General features: G+C 46.1%; 4 protein-coding genes across 4 annotated transcripts; 2 read left to right on the top strand and 2 right to left on the bottom strand.

Moving 5' to 3' along the window:
• Positions 1 to 1,184: 1,184 nt before the first annotated feature.
• PSME3 (proteasome activator subunit 3) lies at positions 1,185 to 6,277 on the bottom strand. Its single transcript, XM_031600570.2, has 11 exons — positions 6,094 to 6,277; positions 5,520 to 5,552; positions 5,151 to 5,213; positions 4,543 to 4,647; positions 4,193 to 4,241; positions 3,464 to 3,576; positions 2,872 to 2,940; positions 2,367 to 2,434; positions 2,171 to 2,225; positions 1,830 to 1,916; positions 1,185 to 1,305 (listed from the first exon to the last, which is right to left on the bottom strand). Exons 1-11 carry the CDS (start codon positions 6,133 to 6,135, stop codon positions 1,225 to 1,227), a joined length of 765 nt encoding a protein of 254 aa, XP_031456430.1. The 5' UTR covers positions 6,136 to 6,277; the 3' UTR covers positions 1,185 to 1,224.
• A 47-nt stretch (positions 6,278 to 6,324) lies between these two features.
• Positions 6,325 to 11,252, top strand: BECN1 (beclin 1). Its single transcript, XM_031600568.2, has 11 exons — positions 6,325 to 6,569; positions 6,652 to 6,716; positions 6,787 to 6,845; positions 7,230 to 7,320; positions 7,647 to 7,783; positions 8,227 to 8,421; positions 8,606 to 8,752; positions 9,227 to 9,376; positions 9,462 to 9,522; positions 9,996 to 10,138; positions 10,482 to 11,252. The coding sequence occupies exons 1-11, from the start codon at positions 6,443 to 6,445 to the stop codon at positions 10,648 to 10,650; spliced, it is 1,344 nt and encodes a 447-aa protein (XP_031456428.1). The 5' UTR covers positions 6,325 to 6,442; the 3' UTR covers positions 10,651 to 11,252.
• A 717-nt stretch (positions 11,253 to 11,969) lies between these two features.
• On the bottom strand, positions 11,970 to 15,489 carry CNTD1 (cyclin N-terminal domain containing 1). Its single transcript, XM_090124895.1, has 7 exons — positions 14,902 to 15,489; positions 14,699 to 14,774; positions 14,336 to 14,504; positions 13,707 to 13,869; positions 13,098 to 13,242; positions 12,635 to 12,749; positions 11,970 to 12,089 (listed from the first exon to the last, which is right to left on the bottom strand). The coding sequence occupies exons 1-7, from the start codon at positions 15,071 to 15,073 to the stop codon at positions 11,970 to 11,972; spliced, it is 960 nt and encodes a 319-aa protein (XP_089981021.1). The 5' UTR covers positions 15,074 to 15,489.
• On the top strand, positions 15,455 to 16,063 carry COA3 (cytochrome c oxidase assembly factor 3). The gene is made up of 2 exons (XM_031600571.2): positions 15,455 to 15,680; positions 15,752 to 16,063. The coding sequence occupies exons 1-2, from the start codon at positions 15,479 to 15,481 to the stop codon at positions 15,862 to 15,864; spliced, it is 315 nt and encodes a 104-aa protein (XP_031456431.2). The 5' UTR covers positions 15,455 to 15,478; the 3' UTR covers positions 15,865 to 16,063.
• The last annotated feature ends 106 nt before the right edge of the window (positions 16,064 to 16,169 follow it).

Raw genomic sequence — 16,169 nt, 5'->3', positions numbered from 1 at the left:
GAAACAGTGAGGTTCCAGAAATAAATGATTTAACATTCCCTGAATATGGGACTTAAGTAGAAATACTATAAATAAAAAATTTGGAGCCTGCAGCATTATGGGATCACTTCCCACACACAAAAACTGACGCAACACAACCAATCATTTCCAAAGGGGTTTGTAATGGACCATGAAATGTTCCAGCAGCTTAGAGGAGTCAGTAGGCACACAATGGTGCTCTTTTGCAGGGGAAAGAATACAAGGTGTGCAATGGTACCAGGTGGGAATTGGCCATCCTCACCCCAAGCACTACTGCCACAGCTGGCCTGCTGTGCCTGGACAGCTGGAAGCACTGCCAGAAGAAAGCAGGTTGCAGTCTGATCACATATGGAAGCTATGTTTAGCATCAGACTTCTGGCTCCTCCCTTCTCTCAGCCTGGGCAAAAGCAACTTACACTGAGGAGGCACAAAGACTCCCGTGAAGTTGGTTTTACCCAAGAAAGTGGCTCTAGTCAATTTGCAAATTGAAGCAGAAGCCACATGTGCTCACAACCAGCCAGTACAGCAATTAGCCCCAGTGATAAGCACCACCTTCAGCTCTGCACTGACCTGCTCAGAACCAAGGCAGAGACAGATGAGCCACACTCTACTGAGTCAAAAAAGCCACAAAACAATTACAGACCTCTCAGTGGCACTGGAACGTGGCTGTGGCCACCAACCCAGACGGGGAAGGATCCTGTCTTTGCAAATAAGTCAGTGCAGAGCATTGGCAGAGGGGCTCAGCTACAGCCAGCACTGAAGAGAGCTGGCTTTCAGTGACTGCACCACCATCCAGGCCTTATCTTGTGCTGAAGACTGTCTGCCTTGTTCACAGAGATCACAGAGAAGTCTCCAGCCAAGAGATGGAACAAGACAAGGGCCTGGTCTCTACTGTAGCTCCTACTTAGGTAGGAAGAAAGGCATGAAGGAATGTTCCTGCCTGGCTGGCGCTCTGCTCTCACTCTGCAGTAGCCTCTAGGGCATCCCAAAGCAGCAAGGCCTTTTTCTTTACCAGATACTAGAGGGAGGGAGAGCTCCTGAGACCTGAATAAAACCAATCACAAAACTAGGTGAGAATTTCTTTAGATTTTAACTAAGAATGCAATACTATTTCCAGCCAGTTTCCCATCTCGATAGTCATGTAACAAACCAAGGCAATGACGGTCTTTAGTTGACTGAACAGTTCTCAAGTTCAAACGTTGACACTTAATAAAGGGTCTCAGCATTGCTGCTCCGAGGCCTCTTGATCTTCTCAATGTTTTTAAGGATCATGTCATGCAAAGTGACCTGCAAAAAGGGAAAACACAACTCAGAAATGAAGGGGGGGAGGAGGGGCATCACTTAACATTCAGGATTCACAACCATTGACTTGAGCAGTATCACAGCTCATCCTGGTACTACTTTCAACCCCTGCTTGCAATCACATTTCTGCTTAAAATAAGCACTTTGTTCCACAACACTTTAGAGAAGCTACTGTGTATAATACAAAAAAGAGAAGACATCAATACAGAGTACAGGAATGGTTTGTACTGCCTGAAGAATTTAGGATTGCAGGTTCCCACAGCAGTGCACAGAATATTTTGTGCTCAGCTCCCATGAATACTCAAGTTGGAAACATCCACATCTCTGGGAGATGGTGGGGAGGCAATAAACACTTAGTTCTTCTTGTTAGTGCCAAAGCAGACCAGGAAAGAGATAGGCTTCTTGCCAGGACTAGCTGCAATCATAGGGAAAGGGGAGAGCAGCAGAAGGATCAAAAGGGCTCTTTCTATTACGTGAAGAGCCAGCGAGAGCTCTGGTTTTTCACTTACATACTGATTCCTCAGCTCTGAAATGATCAGGCGCAGACTGATGTACTCCTTCTCATCAATCTCTGTCACTGTGCGGCGGTAGTCCTCCTGCAGGAAACAGATGCATGGCTAAGTGGCCTGAGCTCAGGTGTGCTTCCATATACCAACTGAAGGTCCTACCTTTTACAAAAGAATCCCCCTTTCAGTTTCCTCTCTTTTAATGAAGATATTCTGTACTCTAATACAGCCCCCCCTTTTCCCATAGGGCCCTGAGCTCAAAAAGGACAGTGATGAAGCGGCCTGAAGAGTCCCAAAAAGCAGCAGCATGTAAACTGTAAAGCACCACTTCCCCATTTACTTACCACATGAGGGTACTTAGCTATTTTGGAGACCAACTTGGCTCTTGTGATATAATATCTGTTAGGAAAATGGAGACAAATCAGACAAACAGCACCAACATTTTTCCAGACACAACCTGCCCCAGCAAAGCTGAAGGACCTTCCCCAAAAGGTTACTTTTCCCAGCAGCACTCCCAGAAAGGGCTCTGTTCCTTCATACCTAGAAATCTGGTCCAGATAGGATGCTGCCTCACTTTCCACAGTTCGGAGCTCAGCAACTGTTTCCTCCTGCAAAGGAAGCCTTCTCATGAAATACTCATACTGAAATTGGCCATCGTGGCTCTGGAAGTATCCTGTCTCAGCAGTTCCATGTCAAGCTCAGATCTGGATTTTAAAACCTAAACCAACTCCACCACTGCAGACACTGGATACAATCAAACAATTTGGAAGAATCCTAGAGGTTCATACTCTTGTGGCATAGGTCTCTGCTACAGTAGGGCATACAGCCTGTCAATGGTTTACAGGCTGGTTCGGCCCAGTTTCATGACTAGCAGGGTGGGGGTACCCACAGACCCACATCCTGGGAAAGGGAAAAGGGTAGAGAGATGGGCCTTAAAACAGCGGCAACAATCTGAGGAGAAACAAACTAATTTACTAAATCAGGTATCAAAATGCAAGACAACACACTACAATACAAAACCACAACACAGCCAATGGTATCTTACCTGAATAGAAACACCAAAGTTGTTTCCATCTTCTATCCTGGGAATTAGAAGTTGCACCCACATTTTGACCTGCAGTAGAAAGATCACTATACAGATCACTGCCAAGATTTTTACAGAGAAATCTCATAATTTTTTCCAAAAGCCCCCTATGACCATGTCTTTGCCATGCAGCTCATGATAAACTCCTACAGGTTCTTCATGCTCACGCACCACTTCTAATTAAATTTCTCATACAGCTGAGAAGCCACAAAAGCATAGCAGCTTCTCAAGGGAAGCTCCCCTGATTGCAGCCAAGTGGCTCTAAGCAGGTGTTGGTTACTATGCAAGAGGGTGAAGAAAGACCTCAAGAAAGTAGCCTGCAAAACAGACAACATCCTCCTTCACAAGGTGTACTATAGAACTCCCTGAGAGCTTAGAAAAGGAACATTTCCCTACACCTACCTTTCAGACTTCACAAGTGCAAGATTCATACCACTATCATTTATAAAATACAGAGAAACCTGCTCCTTCAGCGAACCTTCACACAAGCAAAGGAGCAAAAGTTCTAGTGCCCCCATCTGCTCCAGAACTCAGGGATGTAGCCCATACCCACCGTATTACACTTCTCAATAAGCAGCCTGATCTCTGGTTTCACTTTCTCAATGATGTCCACCAGCTGCTGGTTGCTCTTCAGCATCCCATTGGGCATCACAAACACTTTGGTACCTACAGTGGCAGAGAAGGCAAACACATCAGCTCTATGTGGGAACAGATGCACCAGAAGATCAGACCAAAGGTCCACCTGAGTATCATGTCTCCTACAAAGGCTAGCAGTGGACACTGAGCCAGGATACAGCTAACCTGTGAGGAGGGGGGAAACCGGGCATGGGATAGCTGTGATTGCCACAAAGGAAAGAAGAGAGGAAATACGGAGCTTAGATGAGAACTGGAGAGCTCTAGCCTGCTGAGCCTAGATACAAGGATTTTCCTGACACACATGTAAGAAATTATTATGCCTTAGCTTAATCCAAAACCTGAGGTTTTCCTCCAGATGTAAAAAGCTTTTAGAACAGATCCACGGGGAGGTCAGCTGCTCATCAACAGGCTAAGCCTAAGCAACTGCTACTTATGTCGATCAGAGAAATCCAAATCCTGCTGCTTCTAAGAGCTAGAACCTGACTCCACAAGAGAATATCTGTAGGTCAGGCTCTGAGGCTGCAGAGACAGGTCTGGATAAGCAGCAGATACTGTCAGGACAGGGCAAGTGGGACTGAAGTCATTTCATTCTCTTAAGGCATGGCTCAAGGGGCAGGCAGCAACAAAGAGACTCGGGGACTCTTACCCTGAAAGGTCTCTTCACGGTCTTCCAGCTTCCTCTTTTTCATATTTGGCTAAAATATACAAAATGTTTTACTCACAAACTAGTCGTAAGCTATAAAACTGTTGCAGAGGAAGTAAGGATAACATTAGAGCCTCTGCTACACTCCTGGTTTCTAACCATCCTTCTTTAAAAACAAAGGAACACTGTGAAGGACAGCATCACCCTCCAGCAGACTTCCCAAGATCGGGAAACCAATTCCTGAAAGCCTTTGGGAGGCTGTTGTTAACTAAGAATATTCTAATCCAACACAGAGCAGGCCATGCAGTTTTAATTATCAGAAGCAGGGAGCTCAGCCAAGAGAGTAACCTTACCCCGTCCAGTCCATCATGGCTGTTTGTGAGAAGAATTGGGTCAGGCACTGGGAGGTTCATGTCCGAATGGATCTGAGTGAGATCATGAATATTCAGGATAGGCTCCTGGAAAATAACGCATACTTGTTATTTAATTATGAAATAATGACTTCTATCACAGTAAGCACAATAAGACGACAAAGATTTTACATCTCCAACCGCAAAATAAGGATGAATACAAAAAAAATATCCAACAGTAGGACCGTAGCAAGACCCCCCTCTGTCCAAGAGCAGAGTGCCAGCTCTAGATTACGATCAAAGCTATTGTCTGTCTGCAGCGCCGGGCATGCTGGAGTCCCATAGCATCATGAAGGACAGCCCAAAGCTACTGAATGCGTAAGAATAGTAAATGTGTTGATCACATGAAGAAAACTGAAACACAGGAATCACTCCCTCTAGAGCTAGCAGCATTTCAGTACATGCAAGCAACAAAGCCATTGCTTCGCTTCTCTGTGTTATGGTGATATACACAAGATAAAGGCACAGGAAGGATCTGTTCCAGTCACATCACCTTCCAGCACGCAATCTGAAAATAAAATAGAATACAGAAGATAACACGTATATCTTACTTTCAGGAACCCATCAAGTTCTAACAGCTTCTTTGGGAAAAAGTTTGCCACCAGATCTTCAGCCTGATAGAGAAAGAAGAGATTATGAAGTGAAACAATGCCATGAATTCATCATGAGCTAACAAAAACACCAGGAAAATAGACTGTCCAAAGCCAGGAAATAGCAGGGTTCTGCCTTCCAACAAACTCCACACAAAGGCAAAAGGAAAAAAAAGACATGGAGTGAGCCACAAGGCTATATAACCTCATCTCAGCCAATGACTAAAGCGAGCTGTGCACACTTCTAAGATTACAGAAGACACTCAAACTGCAGCAAACTGTGTCAAAAAGACGTGCCGAGCTAGCTCTTCCCTCTCAGAGGATACTCACCTCGCTTGTGATCCGCTCTCTGAAGGAGTCAACCTACAGAAGAAACAAAGCAACAGTTCAGAACATCCTAAGAAATTCCCCAACTCAATAGCAGGTGGGCGCTGTGCCCTGCACGGATGGAGCCTGCCCCAGGTCCGAACCCCGGGCACCTCCTTGTTCCCGTGAGAGCACGCGGAGGGCCGGGAGACCCCAGGATGGATGAAAAGCAGCCGAACGCACCCCGCGCCTCCCTCACTCGCACGGGCCGAGTTCCAAAGGCCAACACGCGGCGCGAGGAGCCCAGAACAAAAGCCGCGAGGCCGCAGACCGCCAGCTGCAGCGCAGGCTGAACGCGGCGCACACCGGGCGGAAACAGCGCGGGTGCGGCCCGGCCGGGGCCCAGCGGGAGGCTCCGATCGGAAGCGGCGGAGGAGGAGCGGCGGGGCGGAGCGGGCCGAGCCGCGCTACGGACGCGCGGAGAAACGGCCAAACGGCCCCACGGAGGTGCCGGGCCCGCCCCGAGGCCCGGGCAGACTCCACGGGGAGGGCCGGCAGCAGCGGCGGGCCGCGAAGGGGCCGAGAGCAGCGGGCGCACCTTGAGCTTCACCTCCGGGTCCACCTTGAGCAGCGAGGCCATACCAGCAGGTGCGAATCCGGGTCTCGCCGTGCCACGGGCCGCGCCTGCCGCCCACCCCACCGCCGGCTCCGCTGCCGCCGGAAGTGAGGTCACGCCGCCTGCCGCCAATAGCAGCTCGCCCGCTCCCCGCCTGACCGCGCCGCCGGGTCCTGGCAGCTGGCAGGAAGGAAAGAGAGGGGAACGTGGAAAAGAAAATGGCCGCCAGCGGGGCTTCTACACGCCGGCTAGGACCTTGCCGGGCTGCGCGTCACGTCCGGCGGGGGCGATGGCGGCGGTGCGGACCTGGGGCTGAGCGGAGCGGGACGGCATGGAGGGCGGGCGGGCGCCTGCCTGCACCACGCAGGTCAGCTTCGTGTGCCAGCGCTGCAGCCAGCCGCTGAAGCTCGATACCTCCTTCAAGATCCTCGACCGGCTCACCATCCAGGAGCTCACCGGTACCGGCGCGGCGCGGCGCGGCGCGGGGGGTGGGACGGGCCGGCCGGGCAGCGCCGGGCGCTGACAGCTTTTCTCCCGTAGCGCCGCTGCTGACCGCTGCGCCTGCCCGGCCCGGGGATGCGCAGGAGGAGAGCGCCCTGAGCGAGGTACGGGGAGGGAGCGGGCGGGGTGCGGCTGCGGCGCGGTCCCCCGTAACGGCGGTGCCTTTCCCTGCAGGAGGCCTTCACGGAGAGTCGGCAGGACGGCGTCTCCAGGAGGTTCATCCCACCAGCCAGGTACGCGGCCGGGGCAGAGCCCGCGGACACACCGCGCCGTGCCTGCCTTGGGCCGGGGGGCGGGCAGCGCTGCGAGAGAGGTGCTGTGTGCCTCGGATCGTGCAGAGCCTTTTGGAGCCTGCCCCTGGAAGTGTTTTCCGTGGGCTCTGAAATGCATTCAGGAGCAGCCCTTTAAAGCCCCATAAATATACTGAGGTCACTTAATTAGTTGTGGGTTAACACAAAACAGGCTTGGTAGGCTCCTTTAATTGCTGTCCCCTCAGCTGTTTTTCTGGTGTGTTGTCTGTGTTCTTCCTTCCTGAGAACTGCTCTAGATCTAAGTCTCGTGTACAGCCTGGTTCCCTAAGCCCTCTGTATTCAATTCTCGGTAAAATTCTTTCCAAGAATGATGTCAACAGAAAGCGCCAACAGCTTCACGCTGATTGGAGAGGCATCAGATGGAGGCACAATGGAAAACCTCAGCAGAAGACTGAAGGCAAGTTGTACACGAGCTGGTAAACTCAGGTACTTTAGACTTGATGACCTCAGAGGTCTTTTTCACCCTAAATATGCTATGACTCCATGACTGTAGCATTAATTTTTCTAGACACTGTGCAAGGTTGAAGTGCAAAGTTTGTCATGGCATTGGCCTTCAAATATTTTTGAGGGTGAATAGTTAAGTAAGCATAACTGGCTTATTTTTAATCAAGACTTAATCTCTTAAAATACTTTGTCAGATGAAAAGCCACAAGCCCATCTGCTGGGAAGCAACTGGCAGCTGCCTGCAGTTTTGCTTGAACTAATGGTGATTTTCTCCTCCAGGTTACCGGTGATCTCTTTGATATCATGTCTGGGCAGACAGATGTGGATCACCCCCTGTGTGAGGAGTGCACAGATACTCTGCTAGACCAGCTAGACACACAGCTTAATATCACAGAGAATGAATGCCAGAACTACAAGTGAGTAATCTGGAATTGTTCAGGAAATCAGTTGGTTTAGTTGGGAAGCTAGGGAAAAATAGACTTACCTCACTTTCTGTAGTCAGTAATGTAAGCTCTGGACTTTAGCACTTGGTTTGAGTGAGATGAAGCACTTCTGAGGATCCCGTGATACGTAACTTCTCAAACTGAAGTCTGTGACCTCACTGGAGTGACAGATACCACCTGCCCAAGGTGCCAGTGTGGCAGCACTCACTGTGAGATCCACATACTTTGCAGTTATTCACAGGCATAGCAGGTCCTCCATCACCACCTTGTTCCACTGATACAGCCGACGTACTTTTAAGACCAGAGTTTGTGTTTATACTTCTACTCATGTGCACAGCCTGACATAAAACTACAAAGTATTGGCAGACGGCCTTTTCAGGATCTCCATTCTGATAACCATGTAACTGTCCTACCAGGAGATGTCTGGAGATACTGGAAAAAATGAACGAGGATGATAAGGAGAAACTGCAGACAGAACTGAAAGAACTTGCACTGGAAGAAGAGCAACTGATTCAGGAGCTAGAAGATGTTGAGAAGAACCGCAAGGTTGTGGCTGAAGACTTTGAGAGAGTCAGGGCAGAGGCAGAGCGACTGGAACAGGAAGAAGCTCAGTGAGTGAACTGCAGTTGCTGGCAGATAAATGAAACTATAAATAATGCCCAAATGCACATAGCTTGTTCTTTGCAAAACTGAAGCCAGACATGCCAAAATAGTTCTAGCATATCATGTGAGCGCTTACATCCTTTCCTGTAAGAGCCTTGTACCTAGCATTTCTTGTCTTGATTTTATTTGAAGGTATCAGAAAGAATACTGTGAATTTAAGAGACAACAACTGGAGCTAGATGATGAACTGAAAAGTGTGGAGAACCAAATGCGTTATGCTCAGATGCAACTGGATAAATTAAAGAAAACTAATGTGTTCAATGCAACTTTCCACATCTGGTAACGTAGACACTGGAATATTGCTTCAGTTTGCTAAGATTTTGCAATATAGAACCATTTAAATAAACATGCATTTGACAGAAGAGGTGCTAGTCAAGTGGTGCTGCAGAAAATGGACTCACCTCCCACTAGTGGCATCTCAAAGATTTGCCGCAGTTTGCAGATATGTGTGAGGAGCCTACAAAATGGCTCTGCTAACTATGTTAACTAGCTGGCAGCTGTTGTGCTAGCCAAATTTCTGTCAGGCTTCAAAGAGCATGTAGCTTACTTGCTTTTGTTTTCCCAAAAGAACTTCTTCATAGAAAGCAAAACATTGTTGGTATTTACATATACTTTTAAATCAGGGTCCTCAAACCTTCATTCTGCATGATTGGTAGTGCGTTCTGTAGCTGTTTGTATGTGGCCCTTGTTTGGTTAGCATGCTAAAAGCTGTTCCTGCCCCAGTGCATTTATTTATAATTCCTCTTATCACAGGCACAGTGGTCAGTTTGGCACAATAAATAACTTCAGACTTGGCCGTCTCCCCAGTGTTCCTGTAGAATGGAATGAGATCAATGCAGCTTGGGGGCAGACTGTGCTGTTACTGCATGCCCTTGCTAACAAAATGGGCCTGAAGTTTCAAAGGTATATGCAATATAATACACATTTCACTTATTACCTGGATAAAGACTTTTAGCCTCATCTGCCCGTGAATTGTATGTCCTTTCAGATACCGTCTTGTACCGTATGGCAACCACTCATATTTAGAGTCCCTCACGGACAAATCAAAGGTAAGTAATTCTGCACAAGTTGCAGAAAATAGACCTTGAACATCTCAGATCCCTGCTCTTACTGAAGGACACAGAAGACTAAGTCTGCTCTTGAGAGTACATCTGTATGAATTTATGGCATGGGAGAGCTGGCTATCTTGGTTTCCATACATAATATCTCACTCCACATCGTATCAAGCCACTGACTCTGCCATCCAGGGGCATTAAAAAAGGCAGGACTCTTGCATTCCACAGAGCAGCTGGTCAGAGGAAGTTAATGTAATTTGGGAAGATTGTTGGTGATAAGGAAGTCAAATCTTCTCTCAGTAACCACTAACATTCATGTAGCACGAGACAAATTGCACCTGTTACATGCTACAAACAACTGTTAAGCATCCTAAACTTAAGCCTCACACAGACTAAAGATTTGTAGTGACAACATCTAAAGTGAAATGCTTAAGGTGCCCAATTTTTTTTTTTTTTTTTCCCCCCAGGAACTACCCTTGTATTGTTCTGGAGGCCTAAGGTTCTTCTGGGACAATAAATTTGATCATGCGATGGTGGCTTTCTTGGACTGTGTGCAGCAATTTAAAGAGGAAGTGGAAAAAGGTGAAACTCGGTTTTGTTTGCCTTATAGGTAAGTGCTGCTAAATAACATCAAATTACTACACTGTACGGTGTCCCACTCAGCACTGTTAGCTGACCTCTGGACCTGTCCACAGCACTGCTTGCTTTGCAGTCCTGTCTTTCGGAGATCATATTATGTTCTTTGTAGTGTGCAGGATTATCACCTTTGCTCTAAGTCTGAGATTTAAAGCTAGTTCCTCAAGTGAGGAAGTCTGAGGCTTGCTACATTTCTTTTAAAAACAAAATATTGTAACATATTAAGAATATGAGTATCAGATTTAAAGTTCAGAACTTTACATTGAAATTAAATCCTTGCTCTAGTAACTTCTTAAAAATCTTTGTGTGTGATACAGGATGGACGTGGAGAAAGGAAAGATTGAAGATACAGGTGGCAGTGGTGGTTCTTACTCTATTAAAACACAATTTAACTCTGAGGAGCAATGGACAAAAGCACTAAAATTCATGTTAACTAACCTGAAGTGGGGTCTTGCCTGGGTCTCATCCCAATTCTATAACAAGTAACCATGTCAAGAACTGGCAGCTGTAGAGTATTTGCATTTTATTGGAGAAACTCAGATTAAGAAGTCTCTGAATACTAACCAGTACAAAATGTTTACAATACCAAAAATCCACAAGACACTTTATTTAAAAAATAAAAAAAGTTATTACAAGTAGTATGTAGAAAAGCAATATGTAAAATTATATGATTGAGCTGAGCTGAATTTGAAAAAAATCAGCTACTGAATAGACATTAAACTGGCATTTTGGATGTTTATAGATATGTATATAAGTTACTGTCGAACTTCAAAATGCCAGCGAATTTGATACTACTGTTACAGCTTAACAAAACAGGGGTCAGGAAAGTGAAATGTTTCTAACAGGGAATAATGTGGAAAAACATATGGAAGGTCTGTTTGGACACTGAAGTAGAACTACAGCTTAAAATAAAATATTTTCTAAGTCATACCTATATTTCTTTTTGCCACTGAACTTTACAAGGGTTTGAAACTGTAAAATACTGTTAGCTATGATGATATCACTTATTTGTAATACGTGCTGTAGCCTGTTATTGCACAGAGGTGCACTGAGTAACACCAATAATAAAACACACCGTTCTACCCTGAGATTGCTTTCATCTAACACATTAGTCACAGCCTAAGCATCCCTTAGCATTTATGCGGCCATGCTGAACAGGCACCTGCTGCCATGACAACTGCATGCAGCTTTCTAAATAGGTGAGGTTTTTTTTCCACAACACTGCTCAGCTAGCTGGCTTGCTGAAGGCAAGAGCAAACAAGCCTCTGACTACTGGCAAAGGGAACATTGTGACAAGCAGCCTGGCTGCAGCAAGCTGTCTGAAACAACAGTTAGTTTTTAAACCAGCAGCAAAGTACTGCCCAGTTTGTAATAATTGGGCTTGTGAACTTGTAGCAGTACCGGTTACCAAGCTGAATAACGTTCACATTAATGCTTTTTCAAATCAAGACTCCTTACAGTTTTCAAACAAAACATATTCAGTAAGTTAAATGTAGCTCTTAAAATAAAGCTTTTGGAGCTGAAAAAGGTATTCTAAACGCAGTTTGTTCCTGTGTACCTCTCTTCACAGCACTAGTGCATAGCCTGGAAGTACAAGCTTTTCTAACTTAAACATAGCATATGAAATATTACAGAACAGACATGGTATTCAAAATCAAAAGAAAATCAATTTGGGTGCCCTGTGTAGTATCACAGGAGGTGAAATACCATCAAAAGAGTAACTATTTGCTACTAACAAACTAACTAATAGATCCAGAGGATAGCTGTATATAAAAGGCATAATTCTATTCTTTGGAATTTTTCTTCTACCTCCTATGGTGCTGTTTCGGAGTGATACTGCCAATAATGTGTTTCAGTACTGCATATGAAAATTCTGAGATACTTTGTGAAGTAATGCCAGTAATACAGTTTAAATGCTCCACAACCTTAGGAAAAAAAAACGAAACCAAAACAAAAACTTATTTACAGTGCCTAAAATACATTAATTTACAGAGCTACTTCTTAGCCCTACCCCATATCTAAGAAGAATAATAATGCTCCACAAACCCCAAGTCATGTCAGAGCAAGGGGTGGGGTTTTTTGTTCTTGTTTGTTTGCTTCTTTTTTAAATGAATTGCCTCTACTAAAAAAAATAAAATGAGAAAGCTGCTTTCTGCAATGCACTGCTTATTATTCACTAGCAGCTTGGGCAGAAAATTGTCCAGTTGTCAATGAAACTGACTCACTGAGTTCGAGCTGTGCAAAAGCTGAGGCAAGAGGATAAGCTGATGGTAACACCAGCACAAGCCTTCCTTCTGAACTGATTTTGTGTCCTCAGACCTATCTTATAAAAGCATGCACACTTCCTGCTAATAAACCGAAGGATGTCACTTTCACTCCCAGTAGTCTTCCAACCTCTGTACTTAAACATATAAATAACTTTCACTTTTTTCCCCACACGTAGAGCTAATTTGTTTGGAAATGACTGTACCTTCTTCCAGTGCTCAGGGTTTAGCATGAAAGCACTTGTGCTGATGATTCCAACTGCCAAGAGCATTAAATCTTCCTTTACTATCAAGAACTTCGCTCTGCACAAGTAAGAGCATCTAACGGTGTAAAATGATGCTAGTTCAAGAACACCTATAATCTTTGTACAGCCTACAGACATTTTAGCTTTTATAGTCAGTCCAAAAAAAGTTTGATTCTATTAACGTTAATTAACAGTACCAAAGCCAGATTTTTAACATGAAGTTAAACACTTTCCTAGCTTGCCCTTAAAGCAAATGTGGTGAAGCCACGTTGTTTTGAACTGGTATATTATGCTTCATCAATAATATTGAAAGCCTCCCAAATTAAGATATTTAAAAACAGATGTCAAAAAAAAAAAAAAAAAAGCATAAGGAGAATTATAGTAATATGCTTTTGTAAGGTTTTAATTAATGTAAGCTACTTACATCTGCAGTTCACTTGGTGTCAAGTTCTCAATGGCAGTACTCAGTAAAGTGTCATAGATGGTATCTCTTTTAAGATAGAAGAAGTCTAGTAGTTGTATGCACATCTGATGCAGCGGTTTTGCAGGAAGTAAGCAGCCATTATGTCCTGATGTAGAGATGATACACAATTACCCAAACATTTAGGATCAATAAATTGAGTTAGGAAGAAGCATTAGTTACTGCAAGTGAATAATAGATTTTTTGTGACAACTGCTCCTTGTTTCTGAATGCCACAAGGCCCTTTCAATCTCAGTGTTATTACACTCCTGAAATTCAGGTTGTCAGACCTGGGCAAAGTAAATGGTAAGTCATTTTAGAAAATGTGGTCTTATACTTAGTGAATTTAAAGCAACCTTTTATTGAATGGGACACGACTGGCTGTCAGACAACACTCTGCAGATTCAACTATGGACAAGTTTTCATCTGAAAGGTCAAGTCTGAGAAGTTTTACATGCCTTCATAGTAAGAAAAGATATGTAACATGGGATATTTTAAATGAATTGCTATACTGCAATAATAGCTCTGTTACTCATAAAATTCCTTACCATTCTCTCTTAATAATGCTCTTACCTAAAACCTCTAGAAGCAGTTCAATGTAAGCCAGTGGAGTCAACACATTGATCTGGAACTGCAGAGTTTCTAAAACAGCAAGCTCTGACTCAAGCAACTCTTGTTTTGTGTATGAGTATCTTAAGGACTGCAGAAATTTTAAAGCTGTGTCACTATTAACTGCCTAAGAGGAAAAAAAAAAAACACACTACTGTGTCCTCATTGCTTTACTCCTCCCATTGAGTTTAAGTTCAAACCATTGTGGTGTTGATACTGCATACTCCCACAGCTGTTCAACATGCCTTTTAAGCTGGCATGAGAAATACAGCTCAGAATTTTCCCTTAGGTTCTCTATACCCACATACAGTCCCCAGACAAGCTTTCTGAAGCTCTCTGTGTTCTGACAGCCACAGGCTGGGATTTCCAGCTGCCTGTACTTTCTTCCTGACATGTACTGGGAACATTTCCTGACACATTTTTACAAAATGAGTTACAGTTAATCTGCCTGAAATGCAAGAGACATAGGGCCTCATTTTGCTATCCTTTGTGTTATCACTACAGATTTTCAGAGAGAAAATGTATTGCTTAGAGAGGATATATGCTTTTCTACAATACTGAAAATGCAGCCGGAAAAGGCTCATCTAGGTTACATTATAGTGTAAGGAAAGTTTGCTTGCAAGCTGAATGCACGACACCAGCCGTAGGACAAATGTGTCATAGATCTGTTCTTGCAGAGAGTTCTGGCTTCTGCCTTCTTCACCGCCGATAACGTTCTGTTGGGGGGACGTATAGATTTGTTCTACTTGCTTGATCATAAACCTACAAAAAACATTTCTACTAAGGAAAAAAGACAAGCAGTTCTGTACGTACACAATACATGTATAGCTATAGATCTAAATTATCATTCAAAAGACAAAGCTCCAGATACAAAAAATATATAATTTGAATGACTGGCAAAGGGTGTGCATGGTGTCAATCACGTCAGAGATGAGAAGTGTTCAGCGTGTTCTTACCTTTCAAGTAGCTCTACTGCTTGATACCTTGCTGGTTGGTCCAGGTGCCATTTTTCAGACAGAAGGAATATAAACTCTAGAAGAAAAAAACCAAACCAAAACAAACAAAAAAAACAGCTAATTGCAACAAACTTCAGCCAGCAGACGCAGCTGTACAGCAGTTCAGTGATGCAGGAGCCAATGGTGGCTGTGCAGGACCTCACCCACAGCGCGCGCCTCCCTGAAGCAGCCCGCAGGGTCGGGCAGCACGCTGAGGTGCTGCTCATTCTCCATGGCCAGGTGGATCAGTGTGTCCTCGATGATCTCAGGGGCAACTTCACCGAAGAGTGGATCTGGGCTGGAGAACCTGGATGCTACCGGCACCCGGGACAGCATTTAGCAATTTGCATCTGAAACTTTGAGGGCTGTAATAATGGCAGTAAATCTTCACAACTACCAATGCCAAAAGCCACACAAAAGCAGGCAGAAGCTGGAAAGACCAAACAGACCAAACAGAAAGTGGAAGACCCACCCGCAGTCTCCGGAAGAAGCCCCGAGGCGCGCCGCGCAGGCACAGCCCTACGGACAGAGCGCGTCCCGCCTTGGCACGTGCGTGCAGTTCCCGCCTGCGGGAACGTCCCCACCAATCAGAACGCGCCCCCTACGGCCCTCCGCGTTCCTGCGCCAGCCAATCACTCGACGCTCCGCCTCAGGCCGCACGTGTCCCGCGCTCCTTTCCGATTGGCCCGCTTCCCGGACGGATGTGGCGTCACTGCGCTGCCGGAAGTGGCGGTAGGGAAGATGGCGGCGCCGAGGGAACCGGTCGGGGAGGCGGCGTTTGCGCGGCGCATTGACCCGGAGCGGGAGCCGGGGCTGAGCCCTGAGCAGCGCCGCTTCATGGCGCAGGTGGAGCGCGCCCAGCGCCAGCGGGCCTTGCAGCGCCAGCTCCGCAGCCGCAACGTGTTGTTGGCGCTCGGCATCGGCGTGGTCACCGCGGGCATCTGTATCCTGCAGGCGGGAGGGCGGGCTGTATGGGCTGCGGAGCGCTGTTGTGTTCCTTAACCCCTTCCGCAGACGGGTATACCTTCTACTCCGTGTCGCAGGAGCAGTTTCTGGACGAGCTGGAGCAGGAGGCGGAGGCGGCGCGGGCACGAGCCTGGGAGAGGCAGAAGAGTGCTGCGAGCTGAGCCCGGCCTGGCCCGGCAACGGCCTCGAGGAGACCAGAGTCGTGTGGGGCCTGCGTGGCCGTGTGACTCATTACAGTGCCAGGGCACCATGCAGGCAGGGCCTTTTGTCCTGGAGCACAGTGGGGTCTTGGCTAGGGACATGCTCTCAATGGGGTCGGGTCCCTGCTGCCTTTGCACAATAAATATGTCTAGAGCCTGAGTCGGTGCTTGCTGCTACGTCACCTGGTGACCAGAATCCCACTTGGGGTCTCACAGCCCCTGGACACCTGCAGATGTAGGGGAGGTTTTCCATTTTTGTTTTTATT

Source organism: Phasianus colchicus, chromosome 26 (genome assembly GCF_987193195.1).
Source record: "Phasianus colchicus chromosome 26, bPhaCol1.hap1.1, whole genome shotgun sequence".
Taxonomy (NCBI): Eukaryota; Metazoa; Chordata; class Aves; order Galliformes; family Phasianidae; genus Phasianus; species Phasianus colchicus.
The sequence above is the reverse complement of the archived record's forward strand: the minus strand, read 5'-3'. Positions and strand labels throughout refer to the sequence as shown.

Excerpts from the sequence above, each read along its gene's own strand:
- COA3 (XM_031600571.2), top strand. The coding sequence starts at position 15,479 with ATGGCGGCGCCGAGGGAACCGGTCGGGGAGGCGGCGTTTGCGCGGCGC. Across the intron at positions 15,681-15,751 it reads CGTGGTCACCGCGGGCATCT|ACGGGTATACCTTCTACTCC; the intron begins GTATCCTGCAGG and ends CCCCTTCCGCAG.
- CNTD1 (XM_090124895.1), bottom strand. The coding sequence starts at position 15,073 with ATGCTGTCCCGGGTGCCGGTAGCATCCAGGTTCTCCAGCCCAGATCCA. Across the intron at positions 14,505-14,698 it reads GCAGTAGAGCTACTTGAAAG|GTTTATGATCAAGCAAGTAG; the intron begins GTAAGAACACGC and ends TGTTTTTTGTAG. Across the intron at positions 12,750-13,097 it reads ACACCAAGTGAACTGCAGAT|ATGCTCTTACTTGTGCAGAG; the intron begins GTAAGTAGCTTA and ends TTACACCGTTAG.
- BECN1 (XM_031600568.2), top strand. The coding sequence starts at position 6,443 with ATGGAGGGCGGGCGGGCGCCTGCCTGCACCACGCAGGTCAGCTTCGTG. Across the intron at positions 9,377-9,461 it reads ATGGGCCTGAAGTTTCAAAG|ATACCGTCTTGTACCGTATG; the intron begins GTATATGCAATA and ends ATGTCCTTTCAG. Across the intron at positions 9,523-9,995 it reads CCCTCACGGACAAATCAAAG|GAACTACCCTTGTATTGTTC; the intron begins GTAAGTAATTCT and ends TTTTCCCCCCAG.
- PSME3 (XM_031600570.2), bottom strand. The coding sequence starts at position 6,135 with ATGGCCTCGCTGCTCAAGGTGGACCCGGAGGTGAAGCTCAAG. Across the intron at positions 4,242-4,542 it reads GCCATGATGGACTGGACGGG|CCAAATATGAAAAAGAGGAA; the intron begins GTAAGGTTACTC and ends TGTATATTTTAG. Across the intron at positions 2,226-2,366 it reads TATCTGGACCAGATTTCTAG|ATATTATATCACAAGAGCCA; the intron begins GTATGAAGGAAC and ends TTTTCCTAACAG.